Genomic DNA, 16,243 nt, shown 5'->3' with positions numbered 1-16,243 from the left:
AGACAAATCAAGAAAGGAGATAATTTCTGTTACCACACAGCGTTGATGCCATAAGCAAGTGCTGTCGGACACAGGTCGAGTCAGCCCTGCCAGTAGACAAGACATGCCATTTCTATTATGAATATATTATTACACTTTGAATTAGACTATTAGTGTTCCTTTTTATTTATGAATTAACATTAATTATATTACACTGGCACTAAAATTAAAATATGTTTTCCAGAAACCAATTATAATAAAAATAAAAATTATCCAGCAATTTTTTGTTTTGCGGACCATTTGGCGCCCCTTTGTGAGTAGCGCCCGGGGCATGATGACCCCCCTTGCCCACCCCTCACTACGCCACTGCGCCCCCTATAGTTCGTTGCGATCGCGAATTGTGATGTAAAAGGATTGTCTGCGGTCTTCCGCAGCTTGTGTTAACTTACCCCTGTTATGTAATAAAATGTTGTTATTATTATTATAGCTCATCGTAATTTCTTGAACAATTCGTCGTAATCGTGCACAAACGTACATCACGATCTCAGCATAGATTTTTTTAGATTATCATATTGCAAAGCTAAATTGCAAATTTTTTAAAAAAGACCATAAATTGTGACACTGCAGGATTTAATGAAATTTTTACTTTTGAAAACTTGAGAGACATAAACCTAAGGCCAATAGCGGCTAATTTTTGTAGCGACGCAAATTTATCTTAAGTACAAAATATATAATTTTCTTTTCACTCAAATTTGTATTCCAATTATCAAAAAGAGTCACCTTAAAGATAAAATTTCAAGATGGATGGGAAAAGGGCCGCTAATGGCCTCAGGCGATCAGTAAATGTCGATGATGTCAATGAGGATGTTGGCTAATTGTGTTCATAGATGCCTTTATAGTTTTGTTTTTAAAAAATTCTCCCAAACTTAATGGTTGTTTTACTACCACTTAGTTACAAAACTTTTACAAAACAGCATGCAACGACATGTAAATCATTCTTTGCAATTACTTTCAATAGTAAACTGAAAAATTATGCTATTAGTTGTTGGAAATTAAAACTCAAAAGATTACTGTACCTAACTAGGACCCACCTCATCCTAACCAGTTTGGGCAAATAGAACTCAAACTCAATTCACTAAATTTAGAATGAAATATTAAGAAGCCAATTACAAATGCAAGAGAGTCGGTTAAAAATGAAATTATACTCCGAAGCCTGAAAATTGAGTCGATTGATCGGCACTCAACGTAAAATTCTACGATAAAGCCACCACCTGCTAATTTCTATGAAATCGTTTCTTTTGAAAATCTAATGGAAGACAGAAAAATAAGATCAACTGCAGCCTGCTACTAAAGTGATGCATCATATTTAAAACATCAGTGACATGTAAATAAACATCTTCTTCGTCCACTTAAGTACTACAGCCGGTTACCCGCCAAGGCCGTCTCTACCGGTTTACCTCATCTTGATCTATTCCATGTTACATATCTCCATCTGTTAACTCCCAAGTCCTTTAACCACTTCTCTACTCTATCTAACCATTTTATTCTAAGTCTTTTTTCCTCTGGCGTTTGGAAGGTTATTTATTTTTTTTAGCGAAATTTACCGAAATACAGCTGTGACATTAGGTCACAGCCTAATTTATAAATATCCTGTTTTTTTTTTCTTAATCAATAATACTAATTCTTTTAATTTTGTAATACATTCTTTTATTTCATCATCTTTCTTTAGCCCCTTAAGCGGTAGCGCAATTTGGACATTCTCCCCCTAAAATTCCTTACCAGCTCCTTAAAAGAGCCCCTTTATTTCGAGAAGTTTCCACCCTTTTTTTTCTGAGAATTCCACTGGTCGTCGGCATTCTTTCATCTCCGCGTGTTTGTTGTGTTTCTCAACCGTAACTTTTAACGCATAATCATTTTTTCATCTCAACTCGTGATTTTTAGGTAATTTAACTTTAACTTGCACAACATGCACTACAACTTCAATTTTAAGTTTTTGTATCTTATAAAAAGGAAGAGCGCGAAAGACGAAACAGCTTTCGATAATTTGATGTCATATAAGTTGCTGCACTCCGCTTAACGGAGTTTTTAACATTTTTGCTCCCACCTCCCTAAGGTGGAGAAGCTTTTTTTTCGAAGGATGGCCTCTCTGCGCCATCTTCTTTTGATGTTGGGATTCGTTCGCTGGAAATAACTCACCGATAGCCATGCTGTCCTTTTTTTCATTGCCTCTGATGAATTGCTTACTAAAGAATTTTCCTTTTCCTGACAAATTGGATTAATGTTTCATAAAGAATTTTCCTTTTCCTGACAAATTGGATTAATGTTTCATAAAGAATTTTCCTGACAAATTGGATTAATGCTTCATAAAGAATTTTCCTGATAAATCGGTTTTTAGTGCCTACTAAAGAACTCTCCTGATAAAATCTCCAGTTTTTTTAAAGGATGATCCGCTGACCAACTACCGTCAGGGATGGAAATCCCCCACAGTCCGTTTTCACTCCTGTTCCAGTCATCACTAGTTCCACATCCTTGGCATGAGCCATTCCTAAAATGATGTAGTGCCTCAACATAATGATTCGTCTAGTTTGTTTTTTCCTCCAATAAAACAATAGTGATTTTTTTTCAAAAAAAAACTGGACTGATTTCTTTTTCCCTAGCCAAAAAGTTTTTGTTTGTTTCATCCTAAACTCATCTCCGATCCAGGACTGGATATCTTTTTATGGATAAAAAAAGGTACGTGCTTTAAATATACTTGGTATCTTCTAGAACTGTTTTTTTGAAGAAGAAGAATTGCTATTCTTCTGGGTTAGCCAAACTTCGTAAAATGTACAACTAACTATGTTTCACCCGGCCATTATTTTTTAGTTTTTCTCTTTTCTAAATTGTCATTTTTTTTTGCAACTTTTTCATTTTTCTATACCCAACCTTAACAGGGCATCTGGTGCCGTTCCGCTTTTCGGTTGGTGTATATAGTTTTTAATTATATTTATTTTGACCAGGGAATGTGTATTATTTCAAATTAAATTTTTTTACTATGAGTAAAGTAAGATATTAGTATTCAATGTTTAATACATTTAATTTCAATAAATTTCTTTAAGTTTGGAGTAGGAAATGAATTGTTTATTTCAATAGTTTTTGATATTAGCCAAATAAACAATAATAAATTATGCAATGTAATCAAAATTTTTTTAATACACTTCATGTTTTGATTAGTTCATTATATCTTGTTTTGGTTATTTACTAATTTGTTTCATACAATAACCAAATAGATAATTTTTAAGTTGAGATAATAATAATTATTTGTCATAATTTCTGTAATTGAATATTACAATTGTTTTATAATAGTGATTAAAAATAACGATTTTGATTAGGATGATTAATATAAATATTTTTGATTAAATAATAAGTAGTAATTGGATAAGATTTGGTAAATAATTTTTCATATAACAATTTAAAAATAAGAATCCTTTTAATTTATAAAATTGATGTTTACATAAATTATTTGAAAAATAAAATTTTTTCACAGCAATTGGTTAAAATAATAATCATTACTTAATATTGGTAAATTCTATGTGTACTAAAAATTTTGCTTATTATGCTTTTGAATCAGGTCATGTTTAATAATTTAATTGATTATTTTGTTGAAAGGTTATTGAATTGATTTTTAATATGTATTGCCAATGTCTTACTCTCCTATATTGCTAAATTATTAGTGTTCTAATATATTATACTACAATTGATTGGTTTTTGAAAATGTTTGGGTATTTATTTGCACTTTGAAATAATTAATGACAATATTTTTTTTCTAATGGTTGATATTTCTTGTTTATGCAAGTATATCGTTATAGGATTAATTTGTAGGGTTACCTAATTTTTTTAATTGTGTTTTTCTTGATATTTAAATTTATTATATTTAAGTTTATACATTATTTTCATGAGGTTATCAAAAGGTTACAATTAGTAATAATACCTGTGTAATTGATACTTTTATCATTTAAATTTTTTCTCATTAGATGACCCCAATTCAAACCCGTAATAGAACGTATTCTAATCCAATAATTATGCCTGACAACGTAAATAACATAGAGGCCAATAGGCAAACCCCTAAATTCAATTTCAATAGTCCAGAATTTTCTGGAAATTCTCAGAATGTAGAGTGGTTCCTGAACCAAATTAAAGATCTAGTAAAATTAAATCAATTTGATAATCCGGCTGCTTTATACTTATTAAAATCAAAATTGTCTGGGGCTGCTCTCACTTTTTTTCAGAATTCACCTGAATGTAGGGTGGTCACAAAGTTCGAGGATGCATGTCAGCTGCTTCAAAATTTTTTCAAACAAGAAGATTCTTCCTCGGCTGACTTGGCAAAATTTCAGGCAATCAGCCTGTTGCCCTCTGAAACTATCAAAAATTTAGAATATAGGATAGATTCTCTTGCCCATAAGGCATATAACTTTATAAATGACCAAACTGCTTTGTCTCGGATAAAAGCCATGCAGTTCTTATCTGCAATCCCTTTGCACCTTAAGGAGACTATTCTCATTGAGGGAATACAAGATTACCGCGAGATGGTCAAAAGGGCCAATCATATTGTGACAATTCAACAATCATTAGCTGGATCGACTACTCCTTTAGTCGCAGCTCATGCGGTGACTCAGTGTGCTTCTGCTGCACCTGATCAGCTCACCTTAATTTCAAAACAACTTGAAATGTTGACAACAAAAATTGAGACTATGCAGTCTAATTGTAATATATGTTCGAAACCCCACAGCACTAAATTATGTCCCCTTTTACTTCACCCTGTACAGAACCAGGATCGGGTTGGACATGAACAACCTCGCCCAACTCCAAACCTTCACTGTGTTTTCTGTAATAGGTCTGGGCATATCATGAGTGTGTGTCGAACGTATCTCAGACATTTAAGACAAAATTCATTCGGGCCATTGGCGATGCATTCTTTTCCGTCACAGTTCCCCATGGTTTCTCCCAGGTTCACTGCACCGCAGTATCCACCGCCACCGATTCCTAGTCAAAATGAACAATTTAGACCGAGGGTTAATAATAATACTAATTATAGAGGTAACAATCCTTTAAACTCTCGCAGGAGGCAGTAGGGGATGGCCCTGTCTTCTCATCCACCAAACCATCCAAAATCTTTGATATAAATGAGTTTATGTCAAAATCGATGCATAATTCAAATGTTACTATTAGGGAGTTTTTGACTAACTGTAAATATAAAGAAAATATTGAACACATAAATATTGTTTCACATGAAAGTAATCTTCCTACAATTGCAGCTAGCTTTAAAAATGTTAATGTAAATTTTCTACTCGATAGTGGGTCGTCAGTCTCATTATTGACATTAGATACTTTCAATGCAATTAGGGCTCATAATAAAGTAAAATTCTTATCAAGAAAAGTCCAAATAAGAACAGTTAATTCTCAGCTTCAATTTTCGGCGTGTGCTGAAATTTCCTTTAAAATCCATAATAATTTTTTTCGACATCAATTTTTTATTGCAGATATTAAGAGTGATACTTTTCAGGGAATTCTAGGTTTTGATTTTCTAAGAACACATAATGTTCTTATTAAATTCCAAGACGAGTTGGTGCAATTTAGTAATTTTTGTATTCCTTTAAATAATTTTGATAAGTTAGCTTCTAATCATACCAATAATGAACAGATTGATGTAGTTTTAAAAAATAAACTCACAATTGAGCCAGGCGAGACTGCCATTGCCCATTTAAGGATTAATTCTTTTGCTAATCAAACAAATAAAGAAGTGTATTTCACACCTACTTATAATTCAAAAATTAATATTCATCCTTCTCTTAATGTTGTTGACAATAATGTGTTTAATACAATAATCCAAAATAATTCTGATAACACTGTTCATTTAAATAAAGGCTTGAATATAGGTTATATTATTTGTAATTTTGTTGTCCAAAATAGTAATGATGGTAATAATGTAGATTTAAATGATTGTACTAATCTAGAACAGTGTAATTTAATTACTGCTTCTCAGGATATTTTAAATTTAAGAAAAGATGAACTAAAATCTACTGATTTTGATTTAGAACATTTAGACACTGATCAAAAATTAATTCTTCAAAACATTTTATTGGAAAATTTTGCTGCATTTTCTAAAACCATAAAAACTTTAGGATGTACTGATGGTGTGGTTCCCTCTTTAACATTGAAAAATGACAATGCAATAAAAACCTTACCATTTGAAATTCCATATGCTTTAAGGGATGACATTAAACAAGAATTAGATGAATTAGTGGAAGCCGGGATTATTCATAGGCATGTTAGCCATTGGGCTGCTCCACTAGTTTTAGTCAAAAAGAAAAACTCAGAGAATAGTCAAGGAAAACCTAAGTATCGTTTAGCTTTGGACTTAAGATTACTTAATGCAGTGGTAGAAAGCTCCACTTACCCTTTGCCTAAAATAAGCACTATAATTAATGAAATTTCTTCATATAAATTTTTCACAAAGTGTGATATTCGAGAAGCCTATAGGCAGGTTATGCTTCCTGAACACCTACAGGACATACTAACATTCACTACTCCTTTTGGATCCTTCGCTAATAGACGACTCGTTTTTGGCCTCAAAACGGCAGCGAGTACTTTCCAGGCTTTAGTAGACCTAATTATTGAGGAATTAAATACTGAGGGTATTAAAGGTATCCATGCTTATCAAGACGATTTCCTAATCGGAGCAAATTCCTTTGAGGAAATGACTAATAGAATATCAGCGTTACTTAAAATTTTAACTAAATATAATTTAACTTTAGCTCCTAATAAATGTTCTTTCTTTAAAGATTCTGTTGAATATCTCGGTTTTGTAATTTCCCATAAGTGTATAACCCCTACTTCATCCAATATAGCCAAAATTACTTCATTTGCTACCCCTCGTAATGCCAAACAGGTTAAGAAGTTTATAGGTGTGTGTGGCTTTTATCGCCATTTAATTCCAAATTTCGCCCAATTAATTGCTGTGTTGACTAAAGTTGCTACAAAGCAATCTAAATTTAAATGGACTGACGAACAACAGCGGGCATTTGATGCATTACAGAATGCATTTTTTTCGAAACCTTTTGTCCAATTACCAGATTTCAGTAAACCGTTTTTCCTAAATACTGATGCGAGCAAATTAGGCATTTCAGCAGTTTTGATGCAGGAGCATGAAGGATCTCTTCGCCCTGTCTCTTTTTTTAGTAAGGCTTTGTCCAAATCTGAGAAAAACTATCCCGCCATCAAATTGGAGCTATATGCAATTTTTAAGGGTGTTACAGCATTTAAATCTTACCTCTATAATAGAAATTTTACAATTCTGAGTGATAGTAAACCCCTAAAACATTATCGCAAGGTTACATCACCTGCTGATATTATCACACGTTGGTTACTTGCTTTGAGTGAATATACCTTTGAGTTTATACATATACCTGGTCATGAGAATGTGTTAGCCGACTGGTTTAGTCGTTCTCCTGATCCAAACTTTTGTCAACCTGCTTTAAATAGTAATGATTCTGAACTAATTTTACCTTTCACTGATATAAATGAAGACCATGTAATTCATGCTTTAACTAATAATGACTCCCCTCTTGAAATTTCTTTAGACACATTTAAATCTGAACAATGTAAAGATCAAAATATTCAGGAAATTATTTCTCTTTTAAACAATCCCACTTTAATTAATCAATCTAAGACTGAACATTTCTTTTTAAATGATGGTATATTAATGTACGCCACTGAGGTTTTTCCTCATAAACACAGAATTGTAGTTCCAAATTCATTAAAATCTAAAGTGTTAAATATCTGTCATGTTTCCCATTCTGGTATTCAAAAGACGTATGAGCTTGTGTCTAAAAGATATTTTTGGAAAAGTTGTTACAGTGATACCTGTAATTATGTTAAGTCTTGTGAATTATGTATTAAACATAAACAGTCTGCGAGCAAGCCTGCTCCTTTAAAATCAATGTGGCTACCTCAGAGGCCTGGACAATTTGTCTCAATGGACATTGTAGGACCCATTAAGAATTGTGGATATATTTTAACTTTCATAGATCATTTCTCTAGACATTTAATTTTAAACCAACTAGTCAATTTAACCACTGAGACTGTTTCTAAACATTTAATGAATTATATTACTCATTATGGTAGAATGTTATACCTATTAACAGATCTAGGCACTCAGTTTAAAGCTGAGGTTTTTGAATTAATCAATAAAAAGTTAGGCATAAAACTAGCCCATAGCAGTGCTGCTCATCCTCAAAGTAATGGAATGAGTGAACGCATTAATCAAGCTATTAAGTCTTCTGTTTTAACTTTACATGAGAAAGGTGTGTCATTTGCAACCAGCTTATTAATTCACCAAAATATATACAATGGTTCAATTCACTCTTCAACTAAATTCACCCCTAACTTACTTCATTTTGGTCGTAATTTGGCCTTAATTTTTGATTGTTTTGAAACTAGTGTCGAACCAATACATTTGGATAAATCTCACTATTTATTGGAGACCTTAAATGAGCTCAATATTGCATATGAAAATGCTTACCATAATTCTGAACGAGCACAAGTCAAACAAAATTCGAGACAAGGTGCGAAAGCAAAATTAAGATCACTAAATATTGGTGATATTGTCTATTTAAAACATACTAATGTGTTTAAACCTAAATTTGATGGTCCGTTTACTATTTTGTCAAAATTTAATGATGTGGATTATGTAATCCAACTTTTGGACAATACAAGGGCACCTAAACTAACTGTTCATATAGACCGTTTACGTCTATGTCCTCATAGGAGGCAAAATTTGCTTTTTCATCCCTCTTTGGATACCTCCCCTAGTGTAATTGATAGTGATATGACTCTCCCTAAGGCTTGTCCTTACAATTTAAGAAGTAAATAATTTTTTCTAAATAAATTTGTTTGAATGTAACATTGATATGTGTGATGGGTGTTATTTGGGTATCGGTGTATATGATGCTGGCCGTCATATCCGCGGAACATCGGGATCCTGTAGTACTTGTCAGGCAATACCAGTGATTTTTTTTTGTTTAAATTTTTGTTGATATACAGTTCTTGTAACTAATTTTGTCAATAATTCTAACATTTTTAATTGAATGAGGTATTCAAATAGTGATATGGTTTCTTATGGTGGATGATGAGCAGTGCCCTCCTTGTTGCGACTCTACAAACTTTTAAGTATGGGTTCGTGTTTGTGGTTGTTCATGTCTAACTGATTGCAAGTTTTTTTAACAAATATTTCATGTTAATATTTGTATTTTTTTAAATTACGTAAACACATAATTGTAATTAATTAATGACGTCTGAATATCGAATGCCAATTTTTTGTTTTTCGACCCTGTAGTTCTGTACAGTATTTTTTTTTTCCTTTTCTAGTATGTCATAAGTCACTATTATTACATACAAATTTTTTTTGGATTTTTGCAGAGTGTGAATTCTCTTTGCATTAGTAATGTATACAAGTACACCTCATTGTACATCTCAAGGTGTCACAACGGTTGTTATGATTTTTTTATTGTTTTGTGTTATGTTGTTTTATACAAAATTGTTGATGCTGAGTTTGTTCATTGTATATTGTTCAGCAATTTTTGTTAGGTAATGCTTTTTGTAAGCAATGTGTCAAGGCCTTGTTTTTGTGTTTGTTTTGTTTTTAGCAGTTTTTTTGGTCAAAGTTCTGTGAGTCAATTTGTTGTTTTTTTAAGTGTTAAAATTCCTTGCAGTTTTTGTTAAGTTTAATGTTTTGCCTAGGCTTTTCCTGTTACAACTAGTAAATTTAATTGCAATTTTTTTAAATTTTTTTTCAAGTCTAAAATGAATAATTTTTAATGCACTTATTGCTCTCACTAATGACTTTGATTTGTTTCAGGTATACATTTTGATGTGTACTAATTTTTTTGTCGTTTTAACTCGGATTACTACTTATCAATCTTGTTTGATTGGTTTCAATTTTTTTCTCAAAATTCACTTAATGGATTGATGTACAAAATGTTGTACAAAGTTTTTCGTTTAAGCTCGGAGTATTGTCAGTCTACAATGGTAGCCTGATTTTTTTTCGTTTGTTTGCAATTTTTCAATTTTTTTTCATAATAAATTCCAGCAAACAAATCAATTTCTTTTCAATTCCTTCTTACAAGGAATAATTTGAGTTAATGTCCTTTACCTCAAAACATTTGCTTTTCCACTATTACTAAGTGAGATTTTTTTTTTTTGAATAATCAATTATCCATTTTACCTCCTTAATGTTATTTTATTTGAGGAAGATTTTCTCAGTCTACTTCATGTAGCCTGAATTTTTTTATACGGGTGTTATTGCACTTATAGGCATTCACATGCATCAAGGCATATGTTGTTTAAGTTTAATTTATAGTACATGTGTTGACGATTCTGTGTCAAAATGTTTGTTTTCATTTAGCAAACAATTAAGATTGTTTTGTGTTTTTTTTCGTCCATTTATCAAACAATTAACATTGTTTGCCTTTTCACTAATCAAGATGCAGCCATGTAAAGCTGCTTATATGTATGTGTTGTTATGTGTTACTAATTCTTTGTATGTCTTATGTTTGAGGCACAGCTTTTCTCATTTCAGACTCTTACTATCAAAAGTTTTGATATAGATTGTTATGTAAACATCTGTCTATTTGTAAGTGGAGTAGTGGTGAACTGGAGTTGCAGGCTGTTAGAACTTAATTTCATTTATAAATTTTTTTGGATTAATATTTTTTGGCAAAAACAAAAAAAAAAATTTTCTTCAAAAATTTTTTTCTGCAGTGGGGGGTATAATGTGACATTAGGTCACAGCCTAATTTATAAATATCCTGTTTTTTTTTTTCTTAATCAATAATACTAATTCTTTTAATTTTGTAATACATTCTTTTATTTCATCATCTTTCTTTAGCCCCTTAAGCGGTAGCGCAATTTGGACATTCTCCCCCTAAAATTCCTTACCAGCTCCTTAAAAGAGCCCCTTTATTTCGAGAAGTTTCCACCCTTTTTTTTCTGAGAATTCCACTGGTCGTCGGCATTCTTTCATCTCCGCGTGTTTGTTGTGTTTCTCAACCGTAACTTTTAACGCATAATCATTTTTTCATCTCAACTCGTGATTTTTAGGTAATTTAACTTTAACTTGCACAACATGCACTACAACTTCAATTTTAAGTTTTTGTATCTTATAAAAAGGAAGAGCGCGAAAGACGAAACAGCTTTCGATAATTTGATGTCATATAAGTTGCTGCACTCCGCTTAACGGAGTTTTTAACATTTTTGCTCCCACCTCCCTAAGGTGGAGAAGCTTTTTTTTCGAAGGATGGCCTCTCTGCGCCATCTTCTTTTGATGTTGGGATTCGTTCGCTGGAAATAACTCACCGATAGCCATGCTGTCCTTTTTTTCATTGCCTCTGATGAATTGCTTACTAAAGAATTTTCCTTTTCCTGACAAATTGGATTAATGTTTCATAAAGAATTTTCCTTTTCCTGACAAATTGGATTAATGTTTCATAAAGAATTTTCCTGACAAATTGGATTAATGCTTCATAAAGAATTTTCCTGATAAATCGGTTTTTAGTGCCTACTAAAGAACTCTCCTGATAAAATCTCCAGTTTTTTTAAAGGATGATCCGCTGACCAACTACCGTCAGGGATGGAAATCCCCCACAGTCCGTTTTCACTCCTGTTCCAGTCATCACTAGTTCCACATCCTTGGCATGAGCCATTCCTAAAATGATGTAGTGCCTCAACATAATGATTCGTCTAGTTTGTTTTTTCCTCCAATAAAACAATAGTGATTTTTTTTCAAAAAAAAAAACTGGACTGATTTCTTTTTCCCTAGCCAAAAAGTTTTTGTTTGTTTCATCCTAAACTCATCTCCGATCCAGGACTGGATATCTTTTTATGGATAAAAAAAGGTACGTGCTTTAAATATACTTGGTATCTTCTAGAACTGTTTTTTTGAAGAAGAAGAATTGCTATTCTTCTGGGTTAGCCAAACTTCGTAAAATGTACAACTAACTATGTTTCACCCGGCCATTATTTTTTAGTTTTTCTCTTTTCTAAATTGTCATTTTTTTTTGCAACTTTTTCATTTTTCTATACCCAACCTTAACAGGGCAACAGCAAAATTCTTTACATTCTATTTCATTAAAATATTCTGGAGTAGTTGGAAAATGTGTGTTTTTTTATTTTTGGGTGCCCACCCATATATTGACACATAGTATTTAGAGGTTCAGATGTATTCTCTCGGGGTAAGCCATATTAGGTGTCCCAACATTACCCCTGCAGTAACAGCGATATTTACAGAGAGAAAAAGAACGTTCAGGCTGACCCGGATTCAAATCCGTGATCTTTTTGACATGAGGTCATCTCCCTGACCACCATGGAGGACGGTTGACTATATAGTTTGTAGTACATGTAAATGTAAAATTAAAGCATTTATATACTGATAGATAACGGTTGGTTAAGCTTAATCAGGTTAAATATGATATGTTTTAACTAACATAAGATATTGTGAGTGATTCAATTAAAGCAGTCGACCATGCGGTTGCACTCATCTATTTATTTCGCGCGTTTTATGTGGAAGAAAAAGTATCTTAAAATGAGATATCTCACTAACTGCATGGATCCAAACAAAGTAGAAAAAGCAACATTAAGTAAAGCTAAAAATAAATATTTGAAATATGATCTAGTATGCGTTTTTTGTTTATGAACTGCTAGCATAGGTTTATGCAATATAACGTGATATGGCAAAGTAGAAGAGGATTTGTGGTAAAGGTGGAGGAGGGATTAAAAATATTGAAAAAAAAATGCAACATCATTTACGAAGACTCTTTATAAAAAGTAATCATCGAAAATGGCTATGTGTTATACATTTTAAATTTTGTTAGAATTCTTTTTATAATGATATTTCTTTTGCTTAGCCAGAAAATTAAAATTATTTATTCCCATAATTTTTCTACAAATTTTTGAAAAATAGATCTACGTATAAAAGATGGATCTCGCTGGTATGGCCTCCCTTTAACTAACTTCTCTATTCTCTAAACTAATTTCTTTTGTTTTTTATGAGAAATCTTTTCATTTATCAACGAAAAAAAGTTACAAATTTTAAAACAAACTACAAAAAAAAGCTACTGGTTTTCAGGTAATGGTTAAAAAATAGTTAAAGAAAATAATAAAATAATTTGAAGGTTTGATAAAATAATAGATAAAGTAATAAAATTTGATAAAATAATAAAGGTTTGATTTGATAAAATAATTGAAATAAAAAAATTAACAATAATTTCTTTTCAAAAATCAAATAAATTAAACATCCGAAAAAGAATCAAAGACAAGTCATTGAAAAGGTTTGTATTTAATTCATTCAGTTTCTTAAAAAGTAAAAGCTGTAACCAAGCAGACTTAACGTTTGGATTATGCAGCATTTGTAACGTTGAAACGTGGGTTATGCAGCATATGTAACGTTGTAACGTGGGTTATGCAACATATGTAATGTGTTCGTGAAACTGTTCAGTTGTTATTATTTTTAAAATTTAATTTATACGTTTAAATGTTTTATGGTAAATCATTTATTTCAGAATGTGGAATCGGTCCTATCTTGAGCAGTCGAATTGTTGGGGGTAACGAGACAGAACCTAATAAATGGCCCTGGCAGGTAAGTATACATTCAGGTTTTTTTTTTTTACAAAGATGCCAACTATTCCGGATTTAACAAAATAGTTTTAAAACGGTAGAGGACTTTAAACTAAAATTTGCAGGATTCTTAACAACTTTTTAAGAAGCTTAACTGTAGCAAAATGGCGTATCACATAAGCCTCTAAAGTAGTGGGGAATTAAAAAAGAGCTATAATTAGAATACCCTATAAATACATTAAATAACAACCACTCGAAAATATTTATCCGCTTTCTGGAGCAAACTGGCATCTCGGAGATAAAAATGAGGATAAAACAAAGGAAAATTATAGAAATATGAAGGGGAAAAAAAAGGGGGGGGAGAAAAATAATAATGGAAAAAAAAACAGGAAAAAAATAAAGAAAAAAAAGGATGAAATTTTTTTAAAGAATCCGGAAAATAAGAGATATAATCTTTTCATCAGCCCACACGATTATATCCGCAAAAAAGAGTGCTTTATGATATTGTATCAATATAGCCAAAGCAAAATATATTAATACAATAGTGTGAGGAGCACTCAAAAAATTACAACAAATAAAATAGAACACAATAAGTAAAAATAACACGTAAAAACGGAAAAGAAAATAAAAGAAAAAGAAAAAACAGAATAAAACAAAATCTATAAAGCGAGTACCGAATTCAAATGTACTTACATAAACGGGAAATTTTTCAAGAATGATTTAAAAAATATTTTCATAACAAGATTGGCAGATTGCAAAGTATGAAAACAAAAGCACAAATTGAGCGTAACTAGAGCAGTTTTGTTTTAAAGTGCCGTTCTTACTGCAATGCTAAAGTGCGTTTGATTTGTTAGTTACCTAGGATGGGCCCGAAATGGATGTGCGCAAGGTAATGTTATACTGAATAATTTAAAAAAGTTGACCATAAATAATTTTAGAAAATAAATATTTATTTAAGAAAAAAAATATAAAATAGAAAAGAGACACATGAATTGCCTGTTTTGCACATAATTTTAGCCACGGATTTGCCCAAAATGGATTTGCTCATGAAAAAATTATATTAATTAACAAAGAAAAAATTTTTAGTAGATAATTTTTAACACGGATTGACCCGAAATGGATTTGTACATGGAAAAATTATATAAATTAACAAAGGAAATTTTTTTAGTAAAGGAATTTTTTAGTAAATAATTTTGACCACGGATTTGCCCGAAATGGATTTGCACATGGAAAAATTATACAAATTAACAAAGAGATTATTTAGTAAATAATTTTGGCAGCGGATTTACCCGAAATGGATTTGCACATGGGAAAATTATATAAATTAACAAAGAAAATGTTTCGTAAATATATCCACAAAAATATACGATTAATTCAATGATTTTATATAGAGTTTTATTACTTTAGTTGGGTATCCATTGTTTTTTTAGCAAATTTTGAAAGAGTTTATCGATTTGTTTATTGGATAAATAAATATTACTGCATATTCTTTTAATTCTATTCATTTTATTAAAATTGGTATTTAAATAGATGCTCCTAGAAACATTAGAATTCCAAGCAATTAGTTTATTTATATTAAAACTAAAATAATTTCTTTTATCGTATAAATCAACAAAGCAGATATTTTCATCTTTTATGATACCCAAATCCAAAAAATTGAAATTAATATTATCATCATGATTACGAAGCAAGATTAATTCCTCGGGTTAATATCATTTAATAAAATAGTATAATCTTGAAAATTAAAGATAATTAAGTCATCAATATATCTAAAAACAAATTTAACACTAAGAGTATAATTTTTTTTCATAATAATGCAAAAATAAGTTAGAAAAGAGAGATGAATAATTAGATCCTTGTGGTATTCCATCAATTTGAAGAAAAATATCCTTTCATTGTACAGATAATTACTAAAAAGACAAAAATTAATCAGAATTTCCTAATCAAAATCGCAACAAAGGATATTTTTAAAATCATAGTAATAATTCAAAGGGACATCTTTTAGTTTCGAAAGGGGAATGCTATTGAAAGGATCCTGGAAATCAAAAGTCGCAATAGAATTAATTTTATTATGTTTAATGAAATCTAAAATCGGTTGTTTATTAGTGATAATCCAAGAGAAGAACCTTCTTTAGAAATATTGTTAATAATTTTATTTAAGTAGTTAGAGAAAATGGTTATTGTTTTTCTTAATTTTCTTCGTATTTATTTATTTTGTTGCATATATACGAGTTATATATATATTTATATGTCAAAAGTTTAGACTCATTTGTATTTTTTTCAAAACTCTAAAAAATAATTATATATTTCTGGCTTAAACATGTTATTTATCAAACATGAACATCAACAAACTTCACAAAATGCTATTTCCTTCTCACAGTATTTTCTCTTGATAGGCCGCAGCCTAACCCAATGCCCATTACCTACCGAAAAGCATAACTCCCATGTTCCAGTAAATTTCATTTTTACGATTCTGAAACCATGCTGATTGTAAATGATTAAAAAAAAGAAAGAAAAAAAACAACCAATACTTCGGTATTCATCGTTTTTCTCCCAAAGTAATTGTAAACGGTTTCAAAACCGTAAAGGTAAAAAACGTTCTTTTCCGTAGATT

The 16,243-nt window shown here is 31.0% G+C and overlaps 1 protein-coding gene across 2 annotated transcripts in view; it reads left to right on the top strand.

Moving 5' to 3' along the window:
• LOC107440220 (chymotrypsin-like elastase family member 1) overlaps nucleotides 1-16,243 on the top strand; it is a 31,118-nt gene that overhangs the window by 6,817 nt on the left and 8,058 nt on the right. For both annotated transcript variants that reach the window (XM_043050071.3, XM_071178951.2), the window contains exon 2: nucleotides 13,575-13,651. In XM_043050071.3, the coding sequence (XP_042906005.2) occupies nucleotides 13,575-13,651 (77 nt within the window). The remainder of the gene's footprint in view (nucleotides 1-13,574; nucleotides 13,652-16,243) is intronic.

Source organism: Parasteatoda tepidariorum, chromosome 6 (genome assembly GCF_982258835.1).
Source record: "Parasteatoda tepidariorum strain Cologne lab strain chromosome 6, Ptep-v5.0, whole genome shotgun sequence".
In the NCBI taxonomy this organism is placed as follows: domain Eukaryota; kingdom Metazoa; phylum Arthropoda; class Arachnida; order Araneae; family Theridiidae; genus Parasteatoda; species Parasteatoda tepidariorum.
Note: the sequence above shows the minus strand (reverse complement) of the source record. Positions and strands in the feature narration are given on the sequence as shown.